The sequence below is a fragment of the Cynoglossus semilaevis genome, chromosome 8 (genome assembly GCF_000523025.1).
Source record: "Cynoglossus semilaevis isolate Cse_v1.0 chromosome 8, Cse_v1.0, whole genome shotgun sequence".
NCBI classification, from domain to species: Eukaryota; Metazoa; Chordata; class Actinopteri; order Pleuronectiformes; family Cynoglossidae; genus Cynoglossus; species Cynoglossus semilaevis.
The window spans coordinates 2,897,575-2,923,456 of NC_024314.1; the positions used below are offsets into that span (position 1 = coordinate 2,897,575).

General features: G+C 42.2%; 2 protein-coding genes across 7 annotated transcripts in view; one reads left to right on the forward strand and one right to left on the reverse strand.

The window, feature by feature from the left end:
• The window catches only part of LOC103381559 (leucine zipper tumor suppressor 2), a 20,005-nt gene extending 1,786 nt beyond the window's left edge, over nucleotides 1-18,219 (forward strand). For 3 of the 6 annotated variants that reach the window (XM_017034127.2, XM_017034130.2, XM_017034129.2), the window contains 7 exons: nucleotides 7,160-7,281; nucleotides 13,327-13,848; nucleotides 14,013-14,612; nucleotides 14,694-14,816; nucleotides 14,895-15,041; nucleotides 15,719-16,513; nucleotides 16,799-18,219. In XM_017034127.2, coding sequence (XP_016889616.1) covers nucleotides 13,354-13,848; nucleotides 14,013-14,612; nucleotides 14,694-14,816; nucleotides 14,895-15,041; nucleotides 15,719-16,426 — 2,073 coding nt within the window. In that variant the 5' untranslated portion in view covers nucleotides 7,160-7,281; nucleotides 13,327-13,353 and the 3' untranslated portion in view covers nucleotides 16,427-16,513; nucleotides 16,799-18,219. Of the gene's footprint in view, nucleotides 1-62; nucleotides 5,778-7,159; nucleotides 7,282-7,348; nucleotides 9,862-13,326; nucleotides 13,849-14,012; nucleotides 14,613-14,693; nucleotides 14,817-14,894; nucleotides 15,042-15,718; nucleotides 16,514-16,798 lie in introns of those variants that run through there. The other 3 variants (XM_017034131.2, XM_025057952.1, XM_017034132.2) reach the window with 3 other exon arrangements.
• A 367-nt stretch (nucleotides 18,220-18,586) lies between these two features.
• On the reverse strand, nucleotides 18,587-25,814 carry LOC103381558 (PDZ domain-containing protein 7). Its single transcript, XM_017034124.2, has 18 exons — nucleotides 25,519-25,814; nucleotides 24,894-24,974; nucleotides 24,498-24,792; nucleotides 23,959-24,096; nucleotides 23,688-23,862; nucleotides 23,430-23,606; nucleotides 23,208-23,355; nucleotides 22,333-22,393; nucleotides 22,023-22,200; nucleotides 21,720-21,946; nucleotides 21,473-21,637; nucleotides 21,273-21,382; nucleotides 21,078-21,169; nucleotides 20,791-20,882; nucleotides 20,581-20,652; nucleotides 19,695-20,291; nucleotides 19,387-19,487; nucleotides 18,587-18,819 (listed from the first exon to the last, which is right to left on the reverse strand). Exons 3-18 carry the CDS (start codon nucleotides 24,658-24,660, stop codon nucleotides 18,676-18,678), a joined length of 2,640 nt encoding a protein of 879 aa, XP_016889613.1. The 5' UTR covers nucleotides 24,661-24,792; nucleotides 24,894-24,974; nucleotides 25,519-25,814; the 3' UTR covers nucleotides 18,587-18,675.
• Between the last annotated feature and the right edge of the window lie 68 nt (nucleotides 25,815-25,882).

Genomic DNA, 25,882 nt, shown 5'->3' on the forward strand with positions numbered 1-25,882 from the left:
TCGACACGCTGGCTTTTCTACAGTATTATTCTGTTGTCTGGTTCATTTATGGGACCCCCTCCAATATAAATTAGTTTCACATCTTTAGATGTCATCAAATGTAAATAGTGCCTTTGTTATGTTTTGTTTTCTGAGGCAAAAAGTCCTATGTTTATTTACTACAGTAAAAAGCAGTTTATTTTGTAAGAACGGTCTCACCAGAAATTAATACTTTAAATAGTAAAATACAATGGCAAGAAAAGAATAAACAAACCAAACAATGGATTGTCTCTCTTTAGCTCCTAGCTCTACAGGATGTTACAGTAAGGGGTTCTTGGCCTGAACACATCTGCAGAGGTCAAGTGCTAACCTCAGCAGAGTGGGAGGCCTGGGCTGTGGAGGCCTGGCAGTGGGAGGACAGAGGTGATCAGCACTCAACAGTTCTCAGGAGATTTCTTTATTAGCACATGGCAAGCTTCCCCCCTCAGAGAAACAGCTTTGTCATCATATCAGGGTGTTGGCATCAGTGTGAAGTTCTAAATGTGGCCACTGCACATTACATCACATATTAATTCCTCTTCAAAATGAGGGTTCTAGGCTATTATAATCCTGTCTGATCCTTGTTCCAAAAATAACGGCTTTTTTTAATTTTAATTTTAATCAGGTTCTAAATTAAAATATTTTTTTTCAACAATTTATCTTCTAATAATATTCATTCATACTTCGATTGCCAGAAACATAACTCTTCAAAATCTCTGGCTTTTGGAGCTGAAGAAACTCTAAATATACATCGAATTACTCTGTACTCTTGAATTTCTTATGCCTATGTAGAGACATTGTGCACTGTTATTACCATTGTAAATACAATGTTCCCTGTGAAAGCAGCATTACAGTACGTGATGATTGAGGTGCAGTACTAGTCGTAGTTAGAGGGAGCGAGAAACAGACAGACCTCAGGAAAAATATGTGGACGGTTGGAAAAGCCTTGAGGGAAAAAATTAGTGAGAGAAGTGTTGGTGGGTTTGTGATATTTATCTTCTTTATGGTTTTCTGGTTGCCCTGTGTCAATAACGACTGCTTTCTTTGTTACGCCACTGTGAAAGATGTCCTTAAGCTGTTTCAACCCAAGGTCAAACCCTTCTGCAGCCTTTACATGCAACAGTTGGAGCACAGCTAGAGGAGAGAAACCTTAGAAGACAGGACAACAATGGGAACAGACTGAGGAGTGTTCAACTGTAAGGCAACGTGAAGACTCTGCTGTGTTTAGTTTTTCCCAGGGCTAATTGTGTCAAACGAAGCACTGATTAGGGTTATGTGGCTTCTTTGTCGTGGTTCATGTCACAGTGTAGAATGTACTCGTGTGTTTTGCTGGATGTCGACTGTAAGCAGTGACGATGCACATTTTCCTGAACACACGGTAGATTGTTTGGTGTTTGGTGTTGATATGCTGAGTGAGTCAACAGTCTTACATGCGTTCAGCCTCTTTTATATTAGTGAAAAAAGATCAGATTTTAAATTTTGTATTTTTCTTTCTATATAAAAGTTTGTCTGCCTGCTGGAACAATAGTTGCTGTACGTGGATTTGTATCTGTATATGGGATTTCCTGTAGTAGCTGGAAATATGTGGGCTGTTAAGGATCTGCTGTAGTGGCACAACACGACATAAAAAACACAGTGAGGTTACACACCACACATGCAATATGTTGACAAAACACAGCTAACATTCACGGCTGGCTTGGGCCGCTTTTCCGCCCTCTCCTAAATAAGAGCGAGAGATTTGTTTTTTAAAACAAAAAGCTGTGGCAAGAGTGAGAATTGAAATACCAACACAAACTATGGAAGCTGAACACTCTACAGCCGTAGATTGGTTCTCAAACCAGTAAATGAAGAAAACAAATTTTGCTTTACAGTACATTACCACATTCTGCTGGAGCATATGAACACATCAGGTGTCTCTCTGTCTAAATGTAACCATTTTTCTAGTTTACCTGAAGCTGTGTGTGCAGTGTGCCTCTCAGCCTGAGACCACAGTGTCTGTAATAGCCTTTCACCACCAAAGCTGTAATTTTTCATCATTTCAGATTTGGCTAATGACCGTATCTCAATGGAAATTGACCATGGTACCGGTCTTGGCGTTCTAAATGGTAGGTCACGTTGTTGGTTTTTTCCCAGAAGTTATTTGACTTTGACTGGCTTTGTTTGCTTTTGTCATTACATAAATTAAAGATAAAGGGAAACAGTGGCAAACTAAATACCATCCAGCTGGGAATAACAGCATGAGGATGCTAACCTTACCTCATGAAAGGTGATCAAAATATCATAAATAAATAAATAATACTTCTGGTAATTAAAGGTTAATTAAACAAAATACCTTTTAACATGACAAGAACTAATAGGAATTTCCCCAGAAATGTCACCTTACATAAAGAAAATCCCCAAACCTAAATGTTAGGACCTGACTTTGAAAGAAAGAGTCCCTGGTCTTTGTTCCGTTTGCCTCAAAGTCCCTTTCATTAAAATCACGTGGTGACTAAGAAGCACCGAGGTGGGTGGCTGGAGCTCTCCCACTATTTCTGAAGCACTCAAAGCTAAGCTGTTTTGCTTGTTGGCCTTTGTTGACCTTTTACTTCATCTCTAATGTGCACACTTAAACAACAATAATCTTGTTGACTTGCAGAGAACTCTTAACATTTGTATTTTTAAGTGCAAAAATGAATCACAGCACAAAGGGCGGGAACATACTGCATGTATTCATATGTCAGTTCTGAAGCAGCTAAAGAAGAGAGAAACTGTCTGGGTTTCTTGAAGGCGTTCACCTCTCATCCATGATGCTTCTTTTGGATCAAACACTGCTGTTTTCAGTGACCTGGATGACTAGAACCTAACCTACATAGACATACTTTAGATTTTTGAAAGATGTAGACACAGCTTTGTTTTTTTTGTCTTGTTCCTCTGTTGACGTTTGCGTCAAGGATATATTTTAAGCAACAGGTCATCGTTCCATGTCACTTGTGGATGATTACAATCCCAAAATGAATGTGTGAAAAACCTGCTACCTTCTTCCCATGAGCTCGGCTTTGATTGGCTGTGGTGATTAGTGTTTCCATTATAGTCACAGCTGCTGCAGGGAGGTCCACATGTGCTGATGTACAGCTCTCTCCCCATCACATTTTTGTTGTCATGCTCTTTTCTCCTGCCTCAGCTGCACTCATATCCCACTCACCAACTCTTTTGTTGTGTCACCGCTATTAATCACCTCAGTCGCTGACTGTGGTGTGGCTCATGTATTCAAAAAAAGGGAAAAAGTTGATGTGATTTAATTGTAATATGTTGATATGCATCCAACATTAGATTTGCTCTCTGTTGACTTCTGACCCCCTGGACTACCAGGGGGTGACATGGTTTTCAAAACAGTTCTAAGGAACCCCGTTCTATACATTGCATCCATAAAAAAGCTAAATGAAAAGCACATAAATGATGGATTTGATGAGCGGCTGCTGAGTTTTTAATTTTTGTAAACAGCGCAACTGGTGTTAATGGATGGATGATAAACCATGTGATTGATTAAAAACTAAAAATATTTTACGATCCAAAACAATAAGTCGTGTGTACAAACCAGTCTATACGCAGAAGTATACAGGGGAGTGGTGGTGATGCAGAGGTAAAGAGGATGTAGGTGGAATGAAGGTTCAGATCAGATGAGATGTGGGTGGTGGGATGAAAAGACCAGCAGTAGCTACGTCACAATGTTGCATAAGAGCTTACACAGGAAGTGGAGAAATGGATGTGAGGTGAAAAGGTGGAGAGCCTTTAGATCTGCCTCTGTACTGGGATCCAGGATCCATACATCCATCTCTACATTATTAATTCAATGTATTCTAATTTCTCTCATTTAAAATACTATTATATTCACTTTTACAAAACACAAATGTTCATTTGTAAAAATAGAAATGTGTTTTTAAAGCTTTATTTCATATCATAAATACAATAATTGTGCTCACCTATAAAAAGAGAAGTTTAAGACAACACAGATAATAAAGTTGTCCTATTTCAGTTTCAGTTCGGTGCAGCTTCTGGCCTAGTGGCCAGAGGTGTGTTGTAGCTCCTGTATGTCCGAAGCTCCAGTGTGTCTCTGACAGTAATCACTGTATCATGGAAGAATGAGATGTGGAGAGATTTGAACTTAGAATATGGATAGTTCTATTACTTAAGTGGTCAAAGAACATATGTGTAATTGTGGGTTCACATATTTAAACTGTAGAAAGGGATGGTGTTTTCCCAGAGTATTTCCGGAATGAGGGAGGATATTTGAGGTTTGGGGTGAATTATGTTAAATGTTGATGTCTGGGAGAGTTCACAGTTTTGTTTTGATTTTTGTTGTTGGCAGTGTTAGAGTAACTGCACTTGGTTTCTGGCAGATCGTCTCCTTTCTGTCCAAACGAAGCAAACCATTTGTGGTTTCATTAAATAGCTGCATTATTTCATCATGAACAAGCACAGAAATTCCATCTGTCTTTTTGTATTATGCTGTTGTTTTGTTGACTCCAGCTGTATGGATGTAGTCATTTGTCTTGTGAAAACACATTGTAGTAAAGTAAAGAGACATCTTGTTATCATTACAGTACATTAAAAATGTGTGCTGGTGGTAAGGTTTCACTGCTTCTTCCTTACCCTTAACCCTTATTTATTTATTTTTTTATTTTTAACAATTGGCTTTGTTCAGGGTGTGTTTTTCCTGCTGTGCCACACTGGGTATGAACTTTGCTGGAACCTTCCGCACTGAGTACAACATTAGTCTAATCGTTCTGGGATGGCAGTGTTTAGACAGGACGCCACCCTGTTCCTTCTGCTGCACCTGCCTGTGTGTGTTTACTCAGTGTATGTTCATGTGCTGCTGTGTGTGTGTGTATACACCTGATATCCTGGTAAATACAAAACTCCATTTATCCACATTACTTCTTCTCTATTACTCAACCCCGTCTTGAAGATATCCTGATTTATTTACCACACTCCACCCTGCTTAATGTAACCTCTTGACCACTGCATACATACTTAAATCATAAATGTACTGCATGCCATTGGCTCCTGGTAGTGTGCAAAATTGCATAGACTAATGCTGTTATTTGATATATTTTGATTGGCCCGGGAAGATACTGTAGTAAAATATTCCACCCCTGGATAAACATCTAATGTCAAAACTCTGTTATATTGTATATGTTGTGTTTTGGTTGTTTTTAGATATATGTGAGTTTCTAGGGAATTCATTTTAATCAGCTATTGTAAGTAAACCAACATTTGTCATTTGTAGAAGGCAGAAAAATATGTTCTAAACTGCAGAACATGAGACTGTAACAAGATCATAACAAGATCCCAAAAGGCTTGACATCTTTAAGGAGGAGTTGGGACATAAACAGTAATTAAAAGAAAATTATAAAATAAAATAAAGAAAACCTTATTTAAAAATAGTTCTACCAGTTCCAGAAAATATTTTATTTTTTGATGAACAACAATACTCTTGTCGATCCTGATCCGATGTATGTGAGTCAGTTAACATTAGAAACAAAGGTGCCTCTGGCTGATGAATAAGAGATTAGATGCTTCTCTTCCTGTTGCCCCCCGTCACAGTGGCAGATGAGAGGAGCAGTTTTCTTAACTGAACACCTGTTTGTGATTCGTAGGTCGAGTAGCAGCAGCATCTTGAACAGACCCTTAGTTCCACAGTGGACTGTGGAATGGTCCTGTCTCAGCATGACGTCAGTCAGCTGCCTCAGAATAATCTGGATTGAGTAACATTACATGTAAGAACGCCACAGTCTCCCAACACTTCCCTCTGTCACTGGTGTAGTAATGCAGCGAATAAGGCACAGATGGAGAGCTGTGAGGGGGTTGGGGGGGGGGGGGGGTTTTTGGAAACCCCGGCCTTGTTATTTTTCTTCAAAGGGGTGGTGGAAATGTAGGCACAGATGGAGAGCTGTGAGGGGGTTGGGGGGGGGGGGTCTTTAGCTAAGCCTGTCCTGTTACTGTTGCTCTACAGGCAGTTGGTAACGTTGAACACAGCAAACATCCCAGTTCCTGTTCGTTAAACAAAACACACAGTAAGGTCTGTCTTGTAGACTGAGGAGCTTATCATCAACACTGTCACTGCAGATGAGGACACAATTCTTAGCCCCCATCTTTAACGCTGAATGTTTGATGCAATATTTTTGAACCTATGGGTGTTCACATACACGAGCACTACTATTTTACATCTTCTTTTTCAGCTTTTGCTCTGTGCTCTGTATGTTTGTGTTTCTTAATGGTGTTTGTCATTACTGTGGTTGAGACTTGACATGTTTTAATGAACGTCTTTGCTCTAACCCTAATTTGTGAGAAATGAAAAACAATTTTTTCTCGAGCTTTTTTTTCTCAAGTTTGTTGGGATGTTTATGTTCCTGCCTGCAAAGAAAACCAACATTTTCTTGATAGAGCTAGAATGATTAGAATGATTAGAATTGCTGCTAAACAATACCTTACACTATATTAAACTAAAATCAATACAAATTTTCCAAGTTTGCTTTGGTTGTGAATCGTATAGTGTTGTGTTGGACATTGGTAGCAGTAATCTTACAGACGATGAGGAAAGTGAGGCTCCACATACCTACACTATAGGACTGGTTAAGTTCATCTGTTTCTCATGTTCCTGTTATTCTTAACTAAATATTGTTTTACCTGAAATGCCTTGGTTTAATCAGTAGCAGATGGACAGAGTGGCTCTGTGTGTCTCATTTTTTGCCATCTCACACAGAGTTCAGTCCAAAACACTCTTTAATTTTCTTCCCACAGTTTATATTTGACAAAAAAATGTTGGGAAAACACTTATAATTAGTGGTGTCTCACTAACAAAGGAAGTCATGTGTTAATTTGACATGCGGCATTGTTCTGCCATGACTTTGGTGCTAGTTCTGTGTTGAGCCTTCACTCTTGTTGACATGGAAATTCCCCCTCTCCGTCTCAGCCTCCTTCCATGTGCAGCTTTTTTGCCATCATGACTCAGATTTTCCTCTTTCTCGCTGACTTCAACAAACACACTTGTCACATTTCAGGTTTTCCATCTCTCTACAGCTGGAAGTAGTCTTGCTGTGTATCTCTTCTTGCTGATTCAACAACCTGATGCAATTTTTTCTCTCTGTATCCCATTTAGTCTGGGAGTTAGGAGGCAGAGGAAAAGAGCATGAAGAGCCACTCACCAGTGTGAGCTCCTGGGATGTCTGCGCCTCATGCTTTCTGAGACCTTCAACAGCTAAATCAGGGCGTCATTGACAGGTGAGTGGATTTAGTAACAGTAGCTTCAGCTGTTTGTCACCAGCCAGTTTTTATTCTCCAGAGCCATTTGGGTTTGGTGTTTATTAGGGTAAGGAAGTGGCTACTACATGCCACCCACATAGCAGTCTTTGTTTCTTTTTTCGTGCAGGTTAACACGTCATTGTAGCATGGCAGTTAGCAACTGATTTTCATCATGGATAAGGTTTTGTTGTTTGTTGAAACCCTAATCTCTTTGGCATGTAGTCTAATAAATCAGAGCCTGTCTGTGGCGTCTCTGCCAGCAGTAGAGGAACGAGCTTGTTTCTGTGGATTTATGACAGGACTTTCTCTGTGGACTGAGCCCCTCTTTCTTTTTATACACACACACACACACAAACCCACCAGAACATTGTTGTGTGATTGCTTTGTGCCGTGGTGGATTAATTTAGAGTTGGAGGTCCAAAAGACAGGATGGTCAAGACCAGTTTTAGCAGCAGTGTCCAGTGGGACTGATGTCCCTCTGCTGAGTCAGCAGAGAAACACTGAAGAATGGCCAAGTTTTCTGTTGATTCCTGCTCCCAGAAGACCGCTGTTGTTATGAGAAAAGTGGAAGGGAGCAGGAGTGCAACAAAGCAGCAGCAGCAGCAGCAGCAGCAGCAGCAGCAGCAGCACCTGCTGTGAGTCCACTGTATATTGCAGGTAAACTTGAGTTGCAGCCTCCAAGGAGCAGTTTTCAGTGGACTTGAAATGGTCCCACAGATGGTACTCCTAGATGTTTTTCTCTGTATGATACAAAAGCATAAACCAAAGACATTAAGTTTAAAACCTCATTTCAGAAATTTACTCACATTTTAACAACAGTTTTTTTTTTCTTTTGTACCAAGACCGGGTCAAGACTGACTGAAATTAATGTTCGGTGGTTGGCCTGGCCATCTGGCATCTCAAATCTCAAACCAACACTCAAGTGTCAGACTTGCCCCCCCCCCCCACACACACACACACACACCACATACATTAACACACATGCACAGTGAGGGCTTTTTGTTTGTTTTTAACCCTTTCATTCTACCGTAAATCAACTCCCTCAAAAGGCACTGACTCATGTCACCCATGTGGTTCACTCTCTGGCACATAGGCACATCGTGTTAATGGTGGCTTTAGCAGTGGTGATTAGTTGGCTGCGTCTCTGTCCCAGCAGCGGTGGCCTTGGAGCAGCTGATTAATGGCGTTTGTCGTACAGTCGTGAATTGAGAGTTGTTTCTTCGGCTTTGGCCGCAGCCGTGTGAGTTTTGCAGCACTTGTTTTCCAGACCCCCTTTCATCAAGACGTGGCCAAGAAAGACCTTGAACTCCCTCTGCAGTCCCACCTGAAGGACAAACTTGGTCCATTTCATTGTGACCTAATTATAGGAGCAGGGCGAGTGGGAGTATGGAGGAGAAGAAGGAAGGAGGAGACAGATCTGTGTTTGTGTGTGTAGAGCAGTGGCAGGGCATAGCCTACTTCTAGTTCTTCACTTTACCCCACTTTCCTAACCTGCGCAGCTGATCATCAGACTGAAAAATTCAAATGTTCCTCTTTCTTTTATTCCCCATTTGTTGGCGACCTGTCCAGATGCACGGGTTGAAAGTAGCTCTATCGGCAAGAAGAGCTTTTGTCTTTTGCTTCATGTTACCAGATGGAGGGTTTAATAAACAGTTAGTGACTGAACACGGCCAAAGTCACAGGAGAATAAACCATGAGAGCTGTCTGTCTCCGCTGCATCAATCAATACTTTTTCTATTAGTAATAGATCAAATGACCACATGCACTTAAGGGGTCACTAGATGAAATCAAGGCAGTATATAACTCTGCATGTCTGCATCTTCCTGTAGCTTCTTTTGAAGCATCTCAGACTGACTTTGTGCTCATCATATTTGATGAAATATAATCTTTTTGCACTTTTTAAAACTCTCAACAAATCTTTTTGTTAAACTCTTTATAAAAAAATTTACTACAGGAGTGGACGGTTTCATTTGTACTCATTGGGTTTCCAAAAACACAGTTTTGTATGTTTATGAATCTGACATACTTTATTGCACCTGGATAATATCTTCTTTCTCTCTGACTTCTGTTTGCTGTTCGGCTTAAAAGGGGGCAGAGAAACCAGAAAGGTTTTCAACTGACAGCTCCCTGGCATCCTGCTTTCCTCTTCTTTCTCTTCTCTTCAGCGTCTGACAAAAGGCAGCAGAGGAGCTCGCAGAGTGTAGTTTCTTTGGTCAAAGGAAATGGCAGAGGAGAAGGAGAGCAAGGAGAGAGGAGGTGTATCATTCATACACAGGCTGGCCTGAGAGGAGGATGTGAGGGGAGGAGAGGGGGCACAAAGGAGTGAAAGCAGAAGAAGGGGAGGGGACTGTGCTTCCATTCATATTGGCGGCATTTAGCTTCTAGTTTTTTTCGGGGGTTTTTTGGGTATGAGAAGTTTTCCTCAGGAGGGTTGGTCCAGGAGAACAGAAATAGTTAGTGTTGGTGCCGGATTAACCCCGAGACCTTGAAGGAGCCGAGGCTGGATGATACGGAGGAGCTGGAGGTGCAGTGGGGCAGCAATGAAGGCAGCAAAGTGGGGTAAGAAGCCAAAAAGGAAAGGAACGTTGTAGAGGAGGGAAGTTCAATCTGTTAGTTTGACAGTGAAGGTGATAGGAGAGTCGGGATGGTGCATTCTCTGCCTTCTCTGCCAGGTTAGTATCAATCAGTTACAATGACTGTGGGAGCTTCACATGTGAACTGTGGAGAAATCTACAAAGGCTTTTAGTTTAAGTGTGTGCAAAAAATATGTGTGACTGTTTTCCTTGGCAGCGCTCGATGCATCATTAAAACAAACCTGCAGGCAGACCCGAGGAGAACATTCCACACCAGGAATACTTCATGTGTAGTGTAAAAAAATTCTTTAAGTTAAGATTATCCAACAGGCAGCTGAGATGAGACAATCGTCCAACAATGACACCTGGAATGACAGATTGTGTACTTGTCAGAGACATGTTAGGAGGATGACAGTGAAGTATTTGTGAGTATTTGACACAGTGACTGTGGTGTCAGTAAGGTCTGCGAGAGGTCTGCCCGTAGAAAGGTAGGTTGTCTACAAAACCAAAATAGCATCGTCACACTTTCTGTCTGTGCTCCACTTTAAAGAGGGATGTGGGGGTAAGAAGATGGAGGGTGGGTGGAGGGAGAGCAGGACTCAGAAGTTTGGCCGCAGAGAGATGTAGCATAGAGGAGGGGTTTTCTCAACTCTCCTAACTCTCCATGACATTTATTTAGCAACCCTCTTTCTCTCTTTGAACACTGTCTTTGACTCAGAGGTGGCCTTGCTCTCAGGTCAGGGCCAGTGGAACACTGCGTTACTTTACAGTTCCTCCTCCATATTTATATTTTTAGGCCTGTGTGGCCGTGGAGGTGTGTTTATGGTGAGGCACTGACAAAAAAAGGCTTTAGTGTACGCTCCTTTCAGTTTGTCTCAAAGCAGGTTTGTGTGACGTTGCAGTGCTGCAGGGCACTGCTGAGCGGAAGAAATGTACTTCTAACAAATGAATGTTAGCCTCTGCATCATCAACAGTTCCCTCACAGAGCTGACGGTTCTCCTCTACCATCACAGATGCTGATTTTTGCACTGTTATTAAACACTAACAAAATGTAATTTGTATGGCATATGGGTCTGAATTTGTTCATGTTAAGCAGGTACATATTTTAAGTATTTGTTACATTTTGGAAAGATATTTCTAGATATTAATATTGTATTTTTATTTCATAGGTTTACCCTAATCTTTACTTTTGTTATAATGCTCCAGCCTTTGACTCTTCGCCACTAAAGAATTAGTGAGAGCTTTAATATGCTAAGAAGCATTTGCTGGCTTTCCTGGCCTTCCTGTGATCACCGCCGCTGTTGTTCCTTTCTTTACTTACCACAGAGTCCAAATCACTATGACAACAAAGGCAGGACCAGAACTCATGCACATGACAGAGGCTTTAAAACCCTTTAAAACCCCTGCTCTTTGTAGTTCACTTATTGCATGGCTTAGTCAGTGACAAGACTCTGATTTAGACATAAGACAACAATGTTTAGGAGGTTCTATAATGTTATTGAAGGAACCTTAAAAAATTGAAATGTCAAATAAATTATTCTGATTTTTTTCTAGCAGCTGTTACAATAACTTAATTGTTGTGATACCTAACAAACAAGTCTTTTACTGTGTTTTTGTTTTGCTGTTTTTTGTGTTTGTAATGTGAATCCTCCAGGGTAATTGGCTCTTTTAAATTCACCAAAACACATGCAGGTCTCACCTCAGTTTGTGGAAATGTGATATTGATAATTGTTTGTAGTTTCAACCCGAGAGGCTTCAACCAATCAACTTAACACCTGTGAACTTGTTCACTGTCAGTACTGGACCTCATTTGTTTTTCCATCCAAAGCTATAAATAACACATTTGTTTTGTTACCACCTCTGGCACCTGGACTGACCAGGCACTATAACCAGCTGGTTATAGTACAGCTAGTGATGTCTTTACTGTCCGAGGAACAGTTGGACTTGTTACGATGTTACCTGGTATTTAAAGTCCGGCTGACTAATTGACATTTTTTAGCAAATCTCACATATTAGCACAGATTCAATGTTTAATGTGTTGCTGTTCAGTTTGGTCAGGAAGTTTGTTATATCTTTATTCTTTCATTGCTTTCTTCCTAGTGATTACGACACATTCTTGCCAAATGTCATGTGTGTATTAAGGAAGAGTATGTGTTAGTTATGAGTACTTGACACTTGACTTTTTTAGATAACATTGTGTGACATTGACATTCTGTGTCCAGAATGTCCAGTAAGGCCTTGCACAGAGCCTCAGTCAGAGTGTGAACGTGCTAATTTAAGTGTAGTAATCACAGTTAAATCACTGCCGTAGCCCTAGCCCTTGAAGGCTCCCAGTAAACTTGGCAGATTACAAAAAACGACTTGGCTTCGTTCTGTCCTGGCACATGGAGGCTAGAGAACAAGTCTGGCCGGCGCTGCTGCCGTCAGTCCTACTGTCACCACATTAGCAGGTCTATGTAGACCATTCATCACATTAAATCTTAATGCATTTTTGATAATCAGCTGTTCACATTAAGTACATTTTAGTACATTTACAATTTGAGAATTACATCATGATGACCCACTATTTCCTCCATTACAGTTCATTTAAATAAACCAGGTCAAAAACCAATTAAACACTGCAGACTTTATGTGAAACACCACAATTGTAATTTCTTTACTCCGGGACAATTTTGAAACTCACTTTTATACATAAACCCATCCCATCCTCAGTGGAGTATCGTCAGACTCTGTTTTTAAAGCACAGCTGTCTCTGCTGTTGTCGGTGCTGTTGGTGCACCATGACTTCATCCTCACAGTTCTGTTAACCATTGTTCTCCACACAACACTGACTACAGACCAACTGCTGATTACATCGTTTGTACTGTGTGTGCCAGTCATTGTGTCTTTCACCCCCCTGAATGTAAATGTGTTGAATTTGTATTTTTTGTCTTTCCTTTATTTCTGTGTAGCATTGTATGCACTTAACATCCAGGATCATTTTTTCCTTCTTCAGATATGAACCTCTGTCCTTGCCCAGGGCTGATCAGATGTGTACAGACTATAGTTGTACTTGTAGAACACCATCATGTTAGAAGTTGTTTAAAAACTCAATGTGAAATGGAAAAAAAAAATCCCTTTTTTCCCTCCTACCGTCTCATGTTTGTGCTGCTTGAATAGTTTTAATGAATGGTGCGTTCTGGTTCTGCTAGTGTGTGTGTGTGTGGGCTGACTTGTTCTCCTGGGAGATTTGTATGCTACATTCCTCTGTATATCAGTGGGATTTTAGTGTTTATTTCAAGGCAGAGGCGTTCATGTACAACCATAGAGATGAACTAGAGCCCAGAGTTGCTGTAACATGACTAGGATCAAAACTCACACTAGAGACTATAACACAGATCCTACGTGACATTAACATGGTGTTTTGTTAAGAGTGTAAAAAATAATAATAAAAACTGTTTTCCTCTGTCAGAGCGTGTGGCCCCTCTGATCTGTCACAATGGCCCTGGTTCAGGCTCTGCCCATATCTGCTGAGTCCCATGGCTCAGGCCTCACTGGAGGAGCCCGTAGAAGACACCACTCTGGCCCTTCACCCCCCAACGTTGCTCCTCTTTCACACCCTACCCTGGAACCTATGGGCTCTGTCAGCAGCCTCATAGCAACCCGACCGGGCCCCTACCAGGACCACCGCTCTGGCTGGCGCCCCACTCCAGGGGCCTCACGCCTTGACAGCGATTCGCCCCAGCATCACTTCCTGCAGAACATCTCGCCGATCAAGAAACAAAGCTCCACAGCGTTCATTAGGGGGTTGGAGAAGGAGAACGGGAACTACACCTATCTGAACGAGAACTATATCGGAGACTGGAATGAGAATCTGGCAGCAGCCGCCAGTCCACACAGTGACGCAGATGACACCAAGGAGGGGTTGGAGTTGAAAGGGAATCTTGGGGGTCCTCCTCCAAAACTGATCCCTGTGTCAGGAAAACTTGAGAAGGTGTGTTTTTGAATCATTCAGAAATGTTTGTTATGAATGCAAAGTCAATTTGTTGGTGTTCCTTTCCTTCAAGAGAGTATAATATATAATGAAAACATTTTATTATACAATAAAATGCCTTAAACTGAAGGTCACCTGAAGCTCATTATCTCTGTCTCTCCTAGAACATAGAGAAAACAGTGCTGCGACCCACAGCCTTCAAACCTGTCATTCCAAAAAACCGCACGTCTATGCAGTACCTCTCTCCTCGCAATTCTGCCAACGTACCTGAGAGTCAAACCAACCTGAACCTGCTCAGCCCTACCCACACAGGAGTCTCGCCCTCCTGCTCTGAAAAACGCAGCTTGTACAGCGGAGCCCGTAACAGTGGCCCTGGAGGCAGCAGTCAGTCCTGTTCTCTGTCTGACTCCGGACGTAACTCCCTCTCCAGCCTGCCACCGTACAGCAGCACTGGCTACAGCCTGGCCTCAGGTGAAGCCTCTGCAGCCCACCTGGAGGCCATGAAGAGTGCTCCACCTGTCAGTGCACACGCACACTATAATTCAGACAGTGGGCGTTCATCCTCAAGTAAAAGCACAGGCTCGGGCTCCCTTAACGGCCGGGGACAGCCTTTATCAGACTGTGGGTCCAGTGGACGCTCCCCCGGTTCTGTGGACGGGTATGAGGGGGTGGTGAGAGATCTGGAGGACAAACTAAGGGAGAGAGAGCTGGAGCTACAGCAGCTCAGAGACAACCTGGATGAGAATGAAGCTGCAATTTGTCAGGTGGGTATTTAGTACAGGAAACGAAAAAGATTGGTCACCTGACATTTTCCATTTCCTTATCGATCTGTCTCACGGATCCAGGTCTACGAGGAGAAACAGAAACGTTTTGAACTGGAGCTGGAAGAGCTGAGGCAGAGCTGTGCCACCAGGATGCAGGTGGCGTCACAGAAATCCCAGCGTGCACAGCAGGTCCTCCAGATGCAGGTGAGGCCTCACAACAAAAACTATAAAATATTATATATATATACCGTATATACATATAAAACAATGACATTGTTGTAGGTTTATCAGCTCCAGCAGGAGAAGAAGAAGCTGCAGGAAGACTTTGCTCAGCTCCTGAAGGAGAGGGAGCAGCTGGAGGAACGCTGCACTTCCTACGAGCACGAGAAGATCCAGCTGGGACCACGACTGGAGGAGACTAAATGGGAGGTAAGTAGCAGGACGTTTATGATGAAGATATTTTTAAATTATTATTGTTCTTGACGTGTGGCCAGTTAGAGAAACATGACCTGTTAGCATGCAAACATCTTTGAACTGTATTCATAAGTGAAGCTTTATGGACTGTGAACATCAGTTACTGAGACTTGAATATAACAACCAGACAAAAAAAGCATCAACTATTTATAGCTGTGTTTGTGTTTTCTTGCCAGACACCTGGCATTGTTTATTCTGACACAGCAGAAAGACATTTGCCCTGGGGAATGGACTCCAAACAAAGTTCTTTTCATTTTGACTTGAAAAATGACAAGATATGATATTAATTCATCATTGACTGTCACATCAGTTGTCAATCAGTCAGTGATCAGCCCAGAAACCTGACCATCCAGGTTTTTCAGTGTCCAAATCCGGAACAACACCACAGCCGATGGTTCAAGGTGTGGAGTAAAAAACATTCACTCCTGACAGAGAAGAAGTAAGAGGACGGTGCAAATGGTTTTCTGTTCACTCTCTGGATGAGCTTTACCTACTGTACATAAGAGCTTTCTTTTTTCGATAGAAGGAATAATCTAAGATGCGCCGCCTGTTTCCCTAAGACTAAGAATAAATATGAATGAATCAAGATCTGAATTCTTCAGTTTGAACAGTTTTCTTTGTCCTTTACTCAGGTCTGTCAGAAGTCAGGGGAAATCTCTTTGCTGAAGCAGCAGCTGAAGGAGGTGCAGGGAGAGTTAGCCCAACGCGTTGGGGAGATTGTGTCGCTACGAGGTCAGCTAAGAGAAACTCGTGGGGACTTGACCAACACCCAGGTCCTGCTTCAGGAGGCTCACGGCACGAATCGCACACGAACTCTGGAGCTAGAGGTTTGCGAGAACGAACTTCAGCGTCGCAAAAGTGAGGCGGAGCTGCTCAGAGAAAAGGTGGGACGTCTTGAGGGAGAGCTGGCTCATCTCAGAGACGCTCTGGCCAATCAGAGCTCAGGAAACAGACAGTGTCAGGTGTTTCAGGAAGCAGAGGAGCACCTGCTTAGCTACGAAAGTGACGAGGCGAAGGCGCAGCGCCAGAGCAGCAGTGAGCCCTTGCAGAACATGACCATTCAGATGGACAGGATGAGGGCGGAGCTGAACTTCGAGCGGCAGCGAGCCGAGCAGCAAATGGGAAGTTTCGAGGAGGAGCGCAAGATATGGCAGGGGGGAAAAGACAAAGTAATAAGGTACCAAAAACAGCTGCAGCAGAACTACGTGCAGATGTATCGCAAGAACCGGGAGCTGGAGCAGCTGCTGCAGGACCTCAGTCAGGAACTGGAGAGCAGGGACGATGACGAGGGCAGCGGCAATGAGATCAACTTTGATGAGGTCGCCGCCACAGAAATCTGACCCCCGTCTCATCATTGTTTCATTTGCACTACTGTCAGAATCACAATAATAGCCACAGAGAAGCCACATGTTTGGTCTCCGTAGCACATACACAAATCTGAGGAAAAAGACAAAGTAATACGGTACCAAAAGCAGCTGCAGCAGAACTACGTGCAGATGTATCGCAAGAACCGGGAGCTGGAGCAGCTGCTGCAGGACCTCAGTCAGGAACTGGAGAGCAGGGACGATGACGAGGGCAGCGGCAATGAGATCAACTTTGATGAGGTCGCCGCCACAGAAATCTGACCCCCGTCTCATCATTGTTTCATTTGCACTACTGTCAGAATCACAATAATAGCCACAGAGAAGCCACATGTTTGGTCTCCGTAGCACATACACAAATCTGCAGCAGAAAATCAATCAAAAAGTTGGTTCTGCCATATTGGTCTGGTTCTCTGAAGAGTCTCAGTCTGTGAGTCTTCATCAGACCATGTCAGTCCTCTGTGTTAGTGTTCATAACTAAACCAAGACACCAGGCGGCCAGTCCTCCTTATCCATGTAGACCAGTTGTTGTGTTTGAATCATTTTAACGTCCGCCAGTCTTCTGTGCTAATAATGACTCCACCTGCTGGTTGGGCTATACTCCACCTGTATACTCCCACTCCCACAAATGTAGTAGTACTCACTGCATTACTCATTCTATTTGTAGTTTTTCAATCAGAGCCAACGCTGCTGTCAAGTATGTTGGTTTAAACACATCCATGTGGCAATGAGAAAATATGACCACGCCCCCTGGAACTACAGCATTGTGTACATTGATGTTTTCATGTAGAAGCACACAGGTTTGTTAGGTGTAAATAACATCATGGCCGTCTGTTCAGTTCAGTGTCAACAAAAATCATACAAATATTTTACCTAATCTTATTTAAATTCCTAATAAGCACCTTTCTTTTTCCGACGACCATTAAGAGTGCTTTACTTGTTAACAAAAAAGAGTCCGCAATTGAACCCACAACCTTCCAGTTGAAACGGTAACAGCTCAAGCTACTGATCCACAGCCTAATTGTGCACATATCAGCTCACATGGTCTCACTCTGTCTGTAGAGAGTGGGATTCAACTGTTATTGGTGTAAACATGACCTTTATGACATTTTATACTGTGGATTGTTCTATTGTTATTATTCTACTACATACATGTACCTGCCCTGTGTGAACGTGAGTAACAATGACATTACCCCAAGTTTAGCAACGTAACTGCAGCTTTAATGAATAGACACATTTTATATTTAGCCAACTGTTGCTCAGATGTGTGAAAACATCAGCAACTGAAGGGAATTCCTGCACTGAATGGTGGGTAATTTTGGATCAACTCCGAACACCCTGCACCAGGATAGAGTTTGATCTTCATCAGTTTAATACGTAGACTATTCGGTCTAATCACTGTTACTACACAACAGTGGACTCACTTGTTCCTTCATCACTGCAGATTTAACTCTAATCCTCCCTGGGATTAATTCTAAAGTGTTAAGTTTCATTCCAGAGGTGTGTGTGTGTGTGTGTGTCTGTCTGTCAACACCTCTACAGAGTACAAACATAGCCACTGTGAACAGACCAAAGCAAATGTCGCACGCATTATGGTTTGCTCCTCCAGTATAAAAACAAAGCCTGTGTTTTGATTGTTGGTGTGGATGTTAATTCTGGATGTTCAGTGTGATTTTATAATCCACAAGATTTGTATGAAGACATTAAATGTATATTTTCATTCTGTACATTTATTGAACAAACCTATGTTTTTGAATAAAAAAGACAAATGTAATAAATGTGAAAGCTTTGATTTTTTACCTTTTATCCTCTTTACAGTGTTTACAGTTAAAAAAACAAATAGTTTAAGAAATAAAACCTTCGGCATACTTTTAATTTGGATTTTTTTTCTCCCACTCTGAACTTGTTCACATTTTGACATTGTCTGTTATTACACTGGGTTCATATCACGTTTTATTATTTGTTATAATGAGTAGAAACTTTAAACAGCTCATGTCTGCCGCCTATAGGTGAAACATCAAACTAACCAAGGAGCTATTTTCAGTGCTTGGTCCACAAGTCAGGTCCTGGGATAGACACACTTAAAGTTCTGAAAAGACTTTTTAAAAAATATAATCTTAATACATTTTTGACATGTAAAAAGAAGATCCTGGCTTAAATGTTTTAAGAAAGTAAAATTAAAATCAGCACATTTGCTGAAATCTTGGAGATTCAATTTCTCAGTTTATTTAAATGCTCTTGGGGACTTTGACCACAAACACCATGGGGTCTTTGGCCTTATTACTGAAGGCTTTTCGGATGATGTCCACAGCATGCTGATGGGTTACTCCTCGGAGCGTGACTCCGTCCACGGACACCAACTCAAATCCAGCCTGCAATTTTGGTTAGAAACGGTTCAGAAAAATTCATTAAGTCCAGGGATTAATGCTTGATGAATTTGATTTTTAGTAGATTACACCAAAAAACTATTAGAGAACATTTTGCCATCACTGCCTCACACCAGAGATGATTTGGACCAGTAAGGAGCACGAGCGATAAATTAGCTCCACCCATTTTGCTGCAAATCTAATTGCCAGCAGGTGCACAACAATAAGACCACAGAGAAAAGCAGATGTGTTTACAGGTAGTTTCAACAAAAAAATATATACTGTTCTTATCTTTGTTGATACATTCTTGCAATTTTACATTAATCAAGGATGCACATTTAACCTCAGAAATCCAAAACTAGGCGATTATCTTGTTGAAGTTAAATTAAACATCCAACCACTAACTTCTATTAATATTGTTGAATAAAAAAAAGGACTAATATCCTCTATGAGTAATTCCAAAAGTGGGGGGCCCGCCCCCTAATGGTGCGTAGCGCTACATGTTAGAACTTTAAAGATCCAGCGACCAAATACACACATAAATGAAGATGTCAAAATGTGAATAACTTTTACCTTGAGTACTTCAGAGGTGGAAGCGGCTCCTCCAGGAAAGATCTTCTCGATCTTCACCACAGGCTGAACCTTTGACTCGATCCCACCAGATATACTGATGCCTGCAGTAAAGTATTGGCATAGATACTTAGATAGTTCACATTAATGCAGTGCAAATGCCTTCCCTTTTCCCCCAACTTTACATAGAACAAAACAACTTTAATATCAATACTTTAACGAAGCAGAAAAATATCTTTAAATGTTGAACACTAACTTTTATTTTTTTAAATCAAGGTTCCCTCCGTCCAGACCTGATCACAAACACTCACCCAGTGACTGTTTGGTCTTAGAGATGCTCACGGTTTTGAGTTCATACTCCTGCTCAGTGTCCAGACCATTAAGTCCATTCCCAGAAGACACCTGATGGCCATTGACGTGTTTACCCTCCACATGCTGTTGTGGGCCAAACACCTGTGACAGCAGAGGGCGACTCCTGCGCGCAGCACTCTGCAGAGTGAACACAGGCTCTTTACTCCTCTCTCCATTTCTGTCCTTCTTGCCTTTAGTGTGACCGTTTTTAAATCCTCTGTCCACGTCTGCTCTGTCTGCAGCTGAGTGCAGTGACACCTCGTCAAAGTGCACAGAGCGAACAGTGCAAATGTCTGTTCGGAGAGGAGTGTCCGAGTCACTGCTGCGGGCCAGCAGCCAGTTGGGCACGATGGGGCTGGTGAAAGGTTTGACCTCTCTGGACACGGTGTCGTATCCATCCACTGGTATGTCCAGCAGCGGACTGAAGGATGAGGAGATCTGGTGCCGATCCCTGGACAAACGGGTTCCAGACAAACTGAGCTTCTCCAGTTCCTCCAGTAGATGGCTCTCTTTCTCCACTTCCTCAGCATGGTGCAACTCAAATCCTCCCCTGTAATCTGGTAGGTAAAGGAGAAATGTTTCTTACAAATGACAAACCATATGATATTCTAATATCCTGTAAGACCATGTAAGGTCAGTTGTGATCAAACAGGTGACTGCCTAGATACACTTCTATTTGCCTGTCAAAATGCTCAAAATATCATTAGAAGTGCAATGCAACATGACCTGCTTTAAAAAAAAATAAATGTAATATATAAATCATAAAAAAATCCTTTAAAAAAGTTACAAAAGAATAATACATCTGCAACCTTGTTAAAAGCTGAGACCTGAGCACCTTTCACTGACCTGGGATGGGAGTGATGAGGCGCCTTTTTGGTGCTCTACCAGACATTGGAGAACGTAGAGGAGGAGTTCTGACTAAAAAACAAAAAGACAGGTGCTAGTTTTAAAGGGGAAATTTGAATAGAAGTCAGACAGTAATCATTTAGGAGACATTTAAATGTCTGCTAATGCTCTCCTCAAAACTTGTATTGATCAAAAAACTATTAAATGCACCTGAGCGAAACTTGAGGATGTCATAGGCCTCAGCTTCAATCGTAGTCACCATGTTATTGAACAGACTCAGGTCAGATGGAGGAAGCAGCACTCTGGAAAACAAGACATTTTAGTCTGTTGTGTTCCATTCTAGATTTTAATCTATGACTCCATGCAAGTGTGTTTGTTGAACTGTGGCTACAGGTAAAATGTGTTCCTCAAACAAGTTCCACTTCGTGATAATATACAGAGAGGACCTACATGATAGATTTAGATCAATAACTAATATCAATCCTAGTCTGAATTACCTGACTTCCCTCAGCAGCAGCAGTTTCTCAGGGCGGTCCAGCACTGTCAGCAGGTGTTGTATCAAGTTCTCCACCGACTGCTCTGCAACGTACTGTGGAGTCAAAACAGGATCAAGTCCTCTCCAATTTAAGAAAAAAGCCATTATGGCAGAAAACATTAACGTGGATCCACAGCTGTAGTAATTCATCCTTTACCCGTCGACATGTGGACATCACGGCAGCTACCTCCTCCTCTGTCAGCAGCCTGTGGGCCATGTCCTCCACCACTCCAAGCATCTCTGAATTTGGCATCACATGCTTTCGTCCTGCTCACAATCACACAACAATTCACTCAAAAACATCTGTTTTTGCAGACTAATGGCTCATTGTACCACAGGCATCACTAAAACAGTTACCTTTGCTGGCCTTGTCGGTGGACGGGGACTTGGAGCGCCCCCTGCAAGTGTCTCTCTTGCGTCCACTTTTGAACAGCAAGTTAACTAAGGTCTTTGAGCGCTGCAGAGTGCTCTTCTCCTCTGGCTCCTTTCCTTTCTGCTTTTTTACCTTCTGCTGTGTGATCTCTGTAGTTTAACACCAACAGTGCATCAGCATATACGTCCATTCCATTTATATGTACGTCTTTTACAACATCTGTGGCCTTACCTGCCACAGTGACTTGGCTCTGTGATCTTCTGATTGGTCGGCTCGGTCTGCTGAGAGCCAGCAGCATGGCTGTCTTGGGCGACTCTTTCCGCCCACTGTCCTCTCCTCCACCGATCATTGTGTCTTTGAGCAGAGTGGTTGGTCCAAGGCTGCGAGTGGTGTCCGTCCCCATCTTCTGTGAAGACATCTCTGTCTGCATGGCAGTCTCTGTGCGGTTAGACTCAAACCTGCAAAAGAAAAAAAGCTTACGTCTCATGCAGTCTTGTGACGGGTTAGATCATATGAGGTTAAAATGACGTTGACCTCAGGTCTTCGGTGGAGATGCTGACATCCACCATGTCTGAGCCAAACGGCAGACTGGGGGGGAACATGACCTGAGACAGGCCGCTCAGAGAGCTGACAGGAGTCCCAGAGGACAGAGAAGAGGCTGAGGAGTTAGAGTCTGAACCCTGGGAGGACGACGTCTGAGCACCGTTGGCCACTAGGGGAAAACAGCAGTGAAGGGGAAACTGATAATAAAAACTTAGCCACACTTGTCTGAACAGAATAATGACATGTTTAATAATAGAAAGATACTAGTGTTGACACAGGAAAACGAATCCTACATACATACACTTATTAAGCCACCTGTACTCGGCTACCATCTCCTTATAGGCTGGGTATCGACCTGCTTCCTGTGAAGATATGACCACAGATATGCAAATGAGGTACAGTGGAAACCTTGAAAGTTTTATGGGATTGCTACATTTGATGAAGAGTAACCCTAGCAGCTCACAGAGGCCCCCGAACGTTGACCTGATGTTTGTTTTCCTTCTTGACTTTCTAGTAACCTCTGACAGTTGGTATGCTTTCTAACTCCGGTTCGTCTTTTCAGTTTCCATGTGACACAGGCAGGGATCCCAAAACACACTGAACACGGGCTCGATGCTTCGATCAGCACCTGATCCGGGCTGCCTGGTGAATAATGCACACACTGGGGCTATTTTTCACAGCGCGAAACCCAAGCTCCGACAAGTAAAGTGAGCGAGGAATATCACAACTGCATGCCAGCTGTCAGCCCGACTGCACAATCCGCTCTTGTTATAGCCGCCGTGCAGCGATGCAACTCGTGTAGATTTGGGTTTTTCATTTAGTGGAGAAATGAGGATTAAAGACAGCAAACGTCAGAGAAGGTTGGTTCATGTCACTGTCAAGGCCTGGAACTGAACATTGTCTGGTCTTAGACAATCTGGATAAAATAAAATACACATAAATACAAACCCTACACTTTACTATGGGCTTTACACAGACTGCTCTCACTGTGAGTGATGGATCGCTGACAGACATTTTTGTTATTTTTGCCCAGAATCTAAAAGAAGCCTCTCTTCAGCTTTTAAACATTTCATGTTTGCTGAGGTTTGGTGCTACAAACTAAAGCAAAGCTATAGTATGAAATGTAAACAAGATTTATAAAGAAAATCCATAGACCAGGACGATTGTTTTTCTAACCTTGATGGTCAACATGATGTGTGTGTGGCTCTTCAGCACCTCCACAGCACTACTGTGGCTGATGTCCTGAAAGCTCACACCATTAGCAGCCAGGATCTGGTCCCCTATCTTAATGCCATTCTGCTCAGCCAGACCACCAGGATCCAGTCTAAAATGTTCAACAGATAGTGACTTATTAACCAAGATAATCAACAGTGGACAAGTGTTGAAGGAGGTACCTACTTGGAAACATAGATGCCCAGACCAAACTCCTTTCCTCCACGTATGTTGAAGCCGAGGCAGTAATCATCTGAGGTTGTATACAGGTGAACGATCCTTTGAAGAGCAGTTCCTGAACTGGCGTCTGAAGGAGTCCGTCCGCTCTCCTCCACAACCATACGTCTTTGTACCAAGTCCACCCTTAAAAAACACAACACAGCTTTGAATATTTGTCACCTACTGTATAATTCATCAGTAATATTTGTACTTCTCTTTCATTACCATGTAGTTTTCTCCTTGGAGTAGCGGATACCAGGGACTTTTCCAACACGTCTCACCACCATCCTCAGCCTGTTGTTTCCAGTCAGCACTCTCACAGCACTGCTCATGGTGATGCTCTCTAAGCTGATCCCATTCACCTCCACCAGTTTATCACCAACCAGCAGGCCTGCTTCCTCTAAAAACAATTTTGTAAAAAACGTTCCTGCATAACCTTAACCCATTTTTTATCACTGTGAATGCCATGTTGAGAATAAGATGTGGTTCACCTCACCTGCTGTACTGTTGTCCTCCACCTTACTGACAAAGATGCTGAGGCCATGTTCAGAGCCTCCACGCACGCTGAAGCCCAGTTTTCCATCGACACTCTTATCCACTGTGATGGTATGGAGATCCTCACTGTCATCTCCACCTGACAACAAACATCAACACGTCTGTAAGTAACTAATACAATAATGTAAAATTAGTTATTTAAAAGTCATGTTACCAAGCAGAACGTTTAAAAAATAATAGAGAAATGATCACTAGAGGTGGCGCTCTTCAGCATCATCGCTGAGATATGAGATATTCGCCCACAACAATCTGCTGCCAGTCATTATCAGTATTATTACAGGGCATAGGTGTTCAGAGCTACTTATTTGACAGGTATTTAGAAGATGTAAGATATAGTTTTATCTTTATTTAGAAGATGTAAGATATAGTTTTACTAGCTGTAATAAGAAAAAACTGTTTCTCATCTTCTCTCTACTTGGATTTTGTCTGTGTTGTAATACTGTATTCTTTCCACAATCAGCCAGCAAAGCTGCTGTTTACCATCCACAGGAGAGTTGATAAGGATGACCCGGCCCATGGGTGACGAGGATCGAATTCCCCGTCGCCGCTGCTCCTTCTTCCGTAAGAGGTTGCGTGTTGCGGTGTGTAACCCTTGGGAACCAGGGGTCTTCTCCCTGCGGGGCGGTTCTGATGAATGAGCCATGGAGGCTGGCAGGGTCCACTTTCACTTACACACAAACCAGCTCAGCTTCAAGTGGAGGAGGCTACAGCCTCATACAGCAGCAGGAAGGGGATCCTCAGGCAAACTGTTCTCTTTGTTTCCCGCATGCTGAAGCTAGAAAAGGTACACTGAAGCCTTACTTAGCAACACACATGCAAACAGTGAGTTTGTATACATCAGTGTTAACTTCTGAAGCTGTAAATAATCAAACTTACTGATGCAGGCTGCTTTGTAACATGCTGGCCAACTCTTCGTCCCATTCTTGCCCATGATGCATTTCTCTCACTTGCCGTAGTCTCGAAAAACATCACATATAAATGCAATGTTTACCAGAATTAACTCAGCTCTTAAGAATTAATTTATAGCTTATTTTATAATACAATCTTATAAAAGATTGTCTTATTTGTAATAATAAATGAATCCAAATCAACTTAGCTTTTTATGCATTTTATGACAAATAAAAATGGAGTAGTTAGAAATCCCCAGGGTTGAAAACACTGAAAAATGGTTTATTCACCAGGTTTTTGTGGTTTTGTTCATTTTAGCATAAAACTTTCTAGAACTTAACTTAGAAATAGCTTTAAAATCCCTCCTCAGCATACAGTCTCTAAAATATTACACAGAACATAAAATATTTTAAAAGCATATATTAAGCATACTCCAGAGGTCCAGCATTGACCCACTTCATTTGAACGTCACATGCTGTTGATTCCATGGAAACACGTCACTAAACTTAACCCTATGGCGTCACTCCTGTCAGTTTACAAAACCAGACTAAAACAACAAAAAATAACTATTACTTTTTTTAGAACACTACGAGAAATACAATAATAAACTTACCACATATTTCGGGCTCCAAGTCCATGAAACAACAGGCGGTCAGTCATTTTGGACTGTAATTTACATCTCATTACATCTAACAGTAGATATTAAAAGAAAGTGTAAACAATCGGGTAAAAATCTGACTTTTTCTCCCTAAATACATATTTTGCCTGGTGTATAAGCTAAGATTACCAAAATAACCGTCATGCGCTAGTCCATTTTATTTAAAAAGACAGCGCAAACGCCTGGGACATTTCTCTCCGTTAGAAAAAGGCCCACCCAACACACCACGCCGATTGGCTCAAAATGTTGCTTGGCGACATATGATTGGATAATTAACATGCCAATTCACCGACATCTTCCTCCGTCCCATTGGTCAAGG

Excerpts from the sequence above, each read along its gene's own strand:
- LOC103381558 (XM_017034124.2), bottom strand. The coding sequence starts at position 24,660 with ATGGCTCATTCATCAGAACCGCCCCGCAGGGAGAAGACCCCTGGTTCC. Across the intron at positions 23,356-23,429 it reads CTGGGCATCTATGTTTCCAA|ACTGGATCCTGGTGGTCTGG; the intron begins GTAGGTACCTCC and ends TGAACATTTTAG. Across the intron at positions 18,820-19,386 it reads CCACCTCTGAAGTACTCAAG|GCTGGATTTGAGTTGGTGTC; the intron begins GTAAAAGTTATT and ends CCAAAATTGCAG.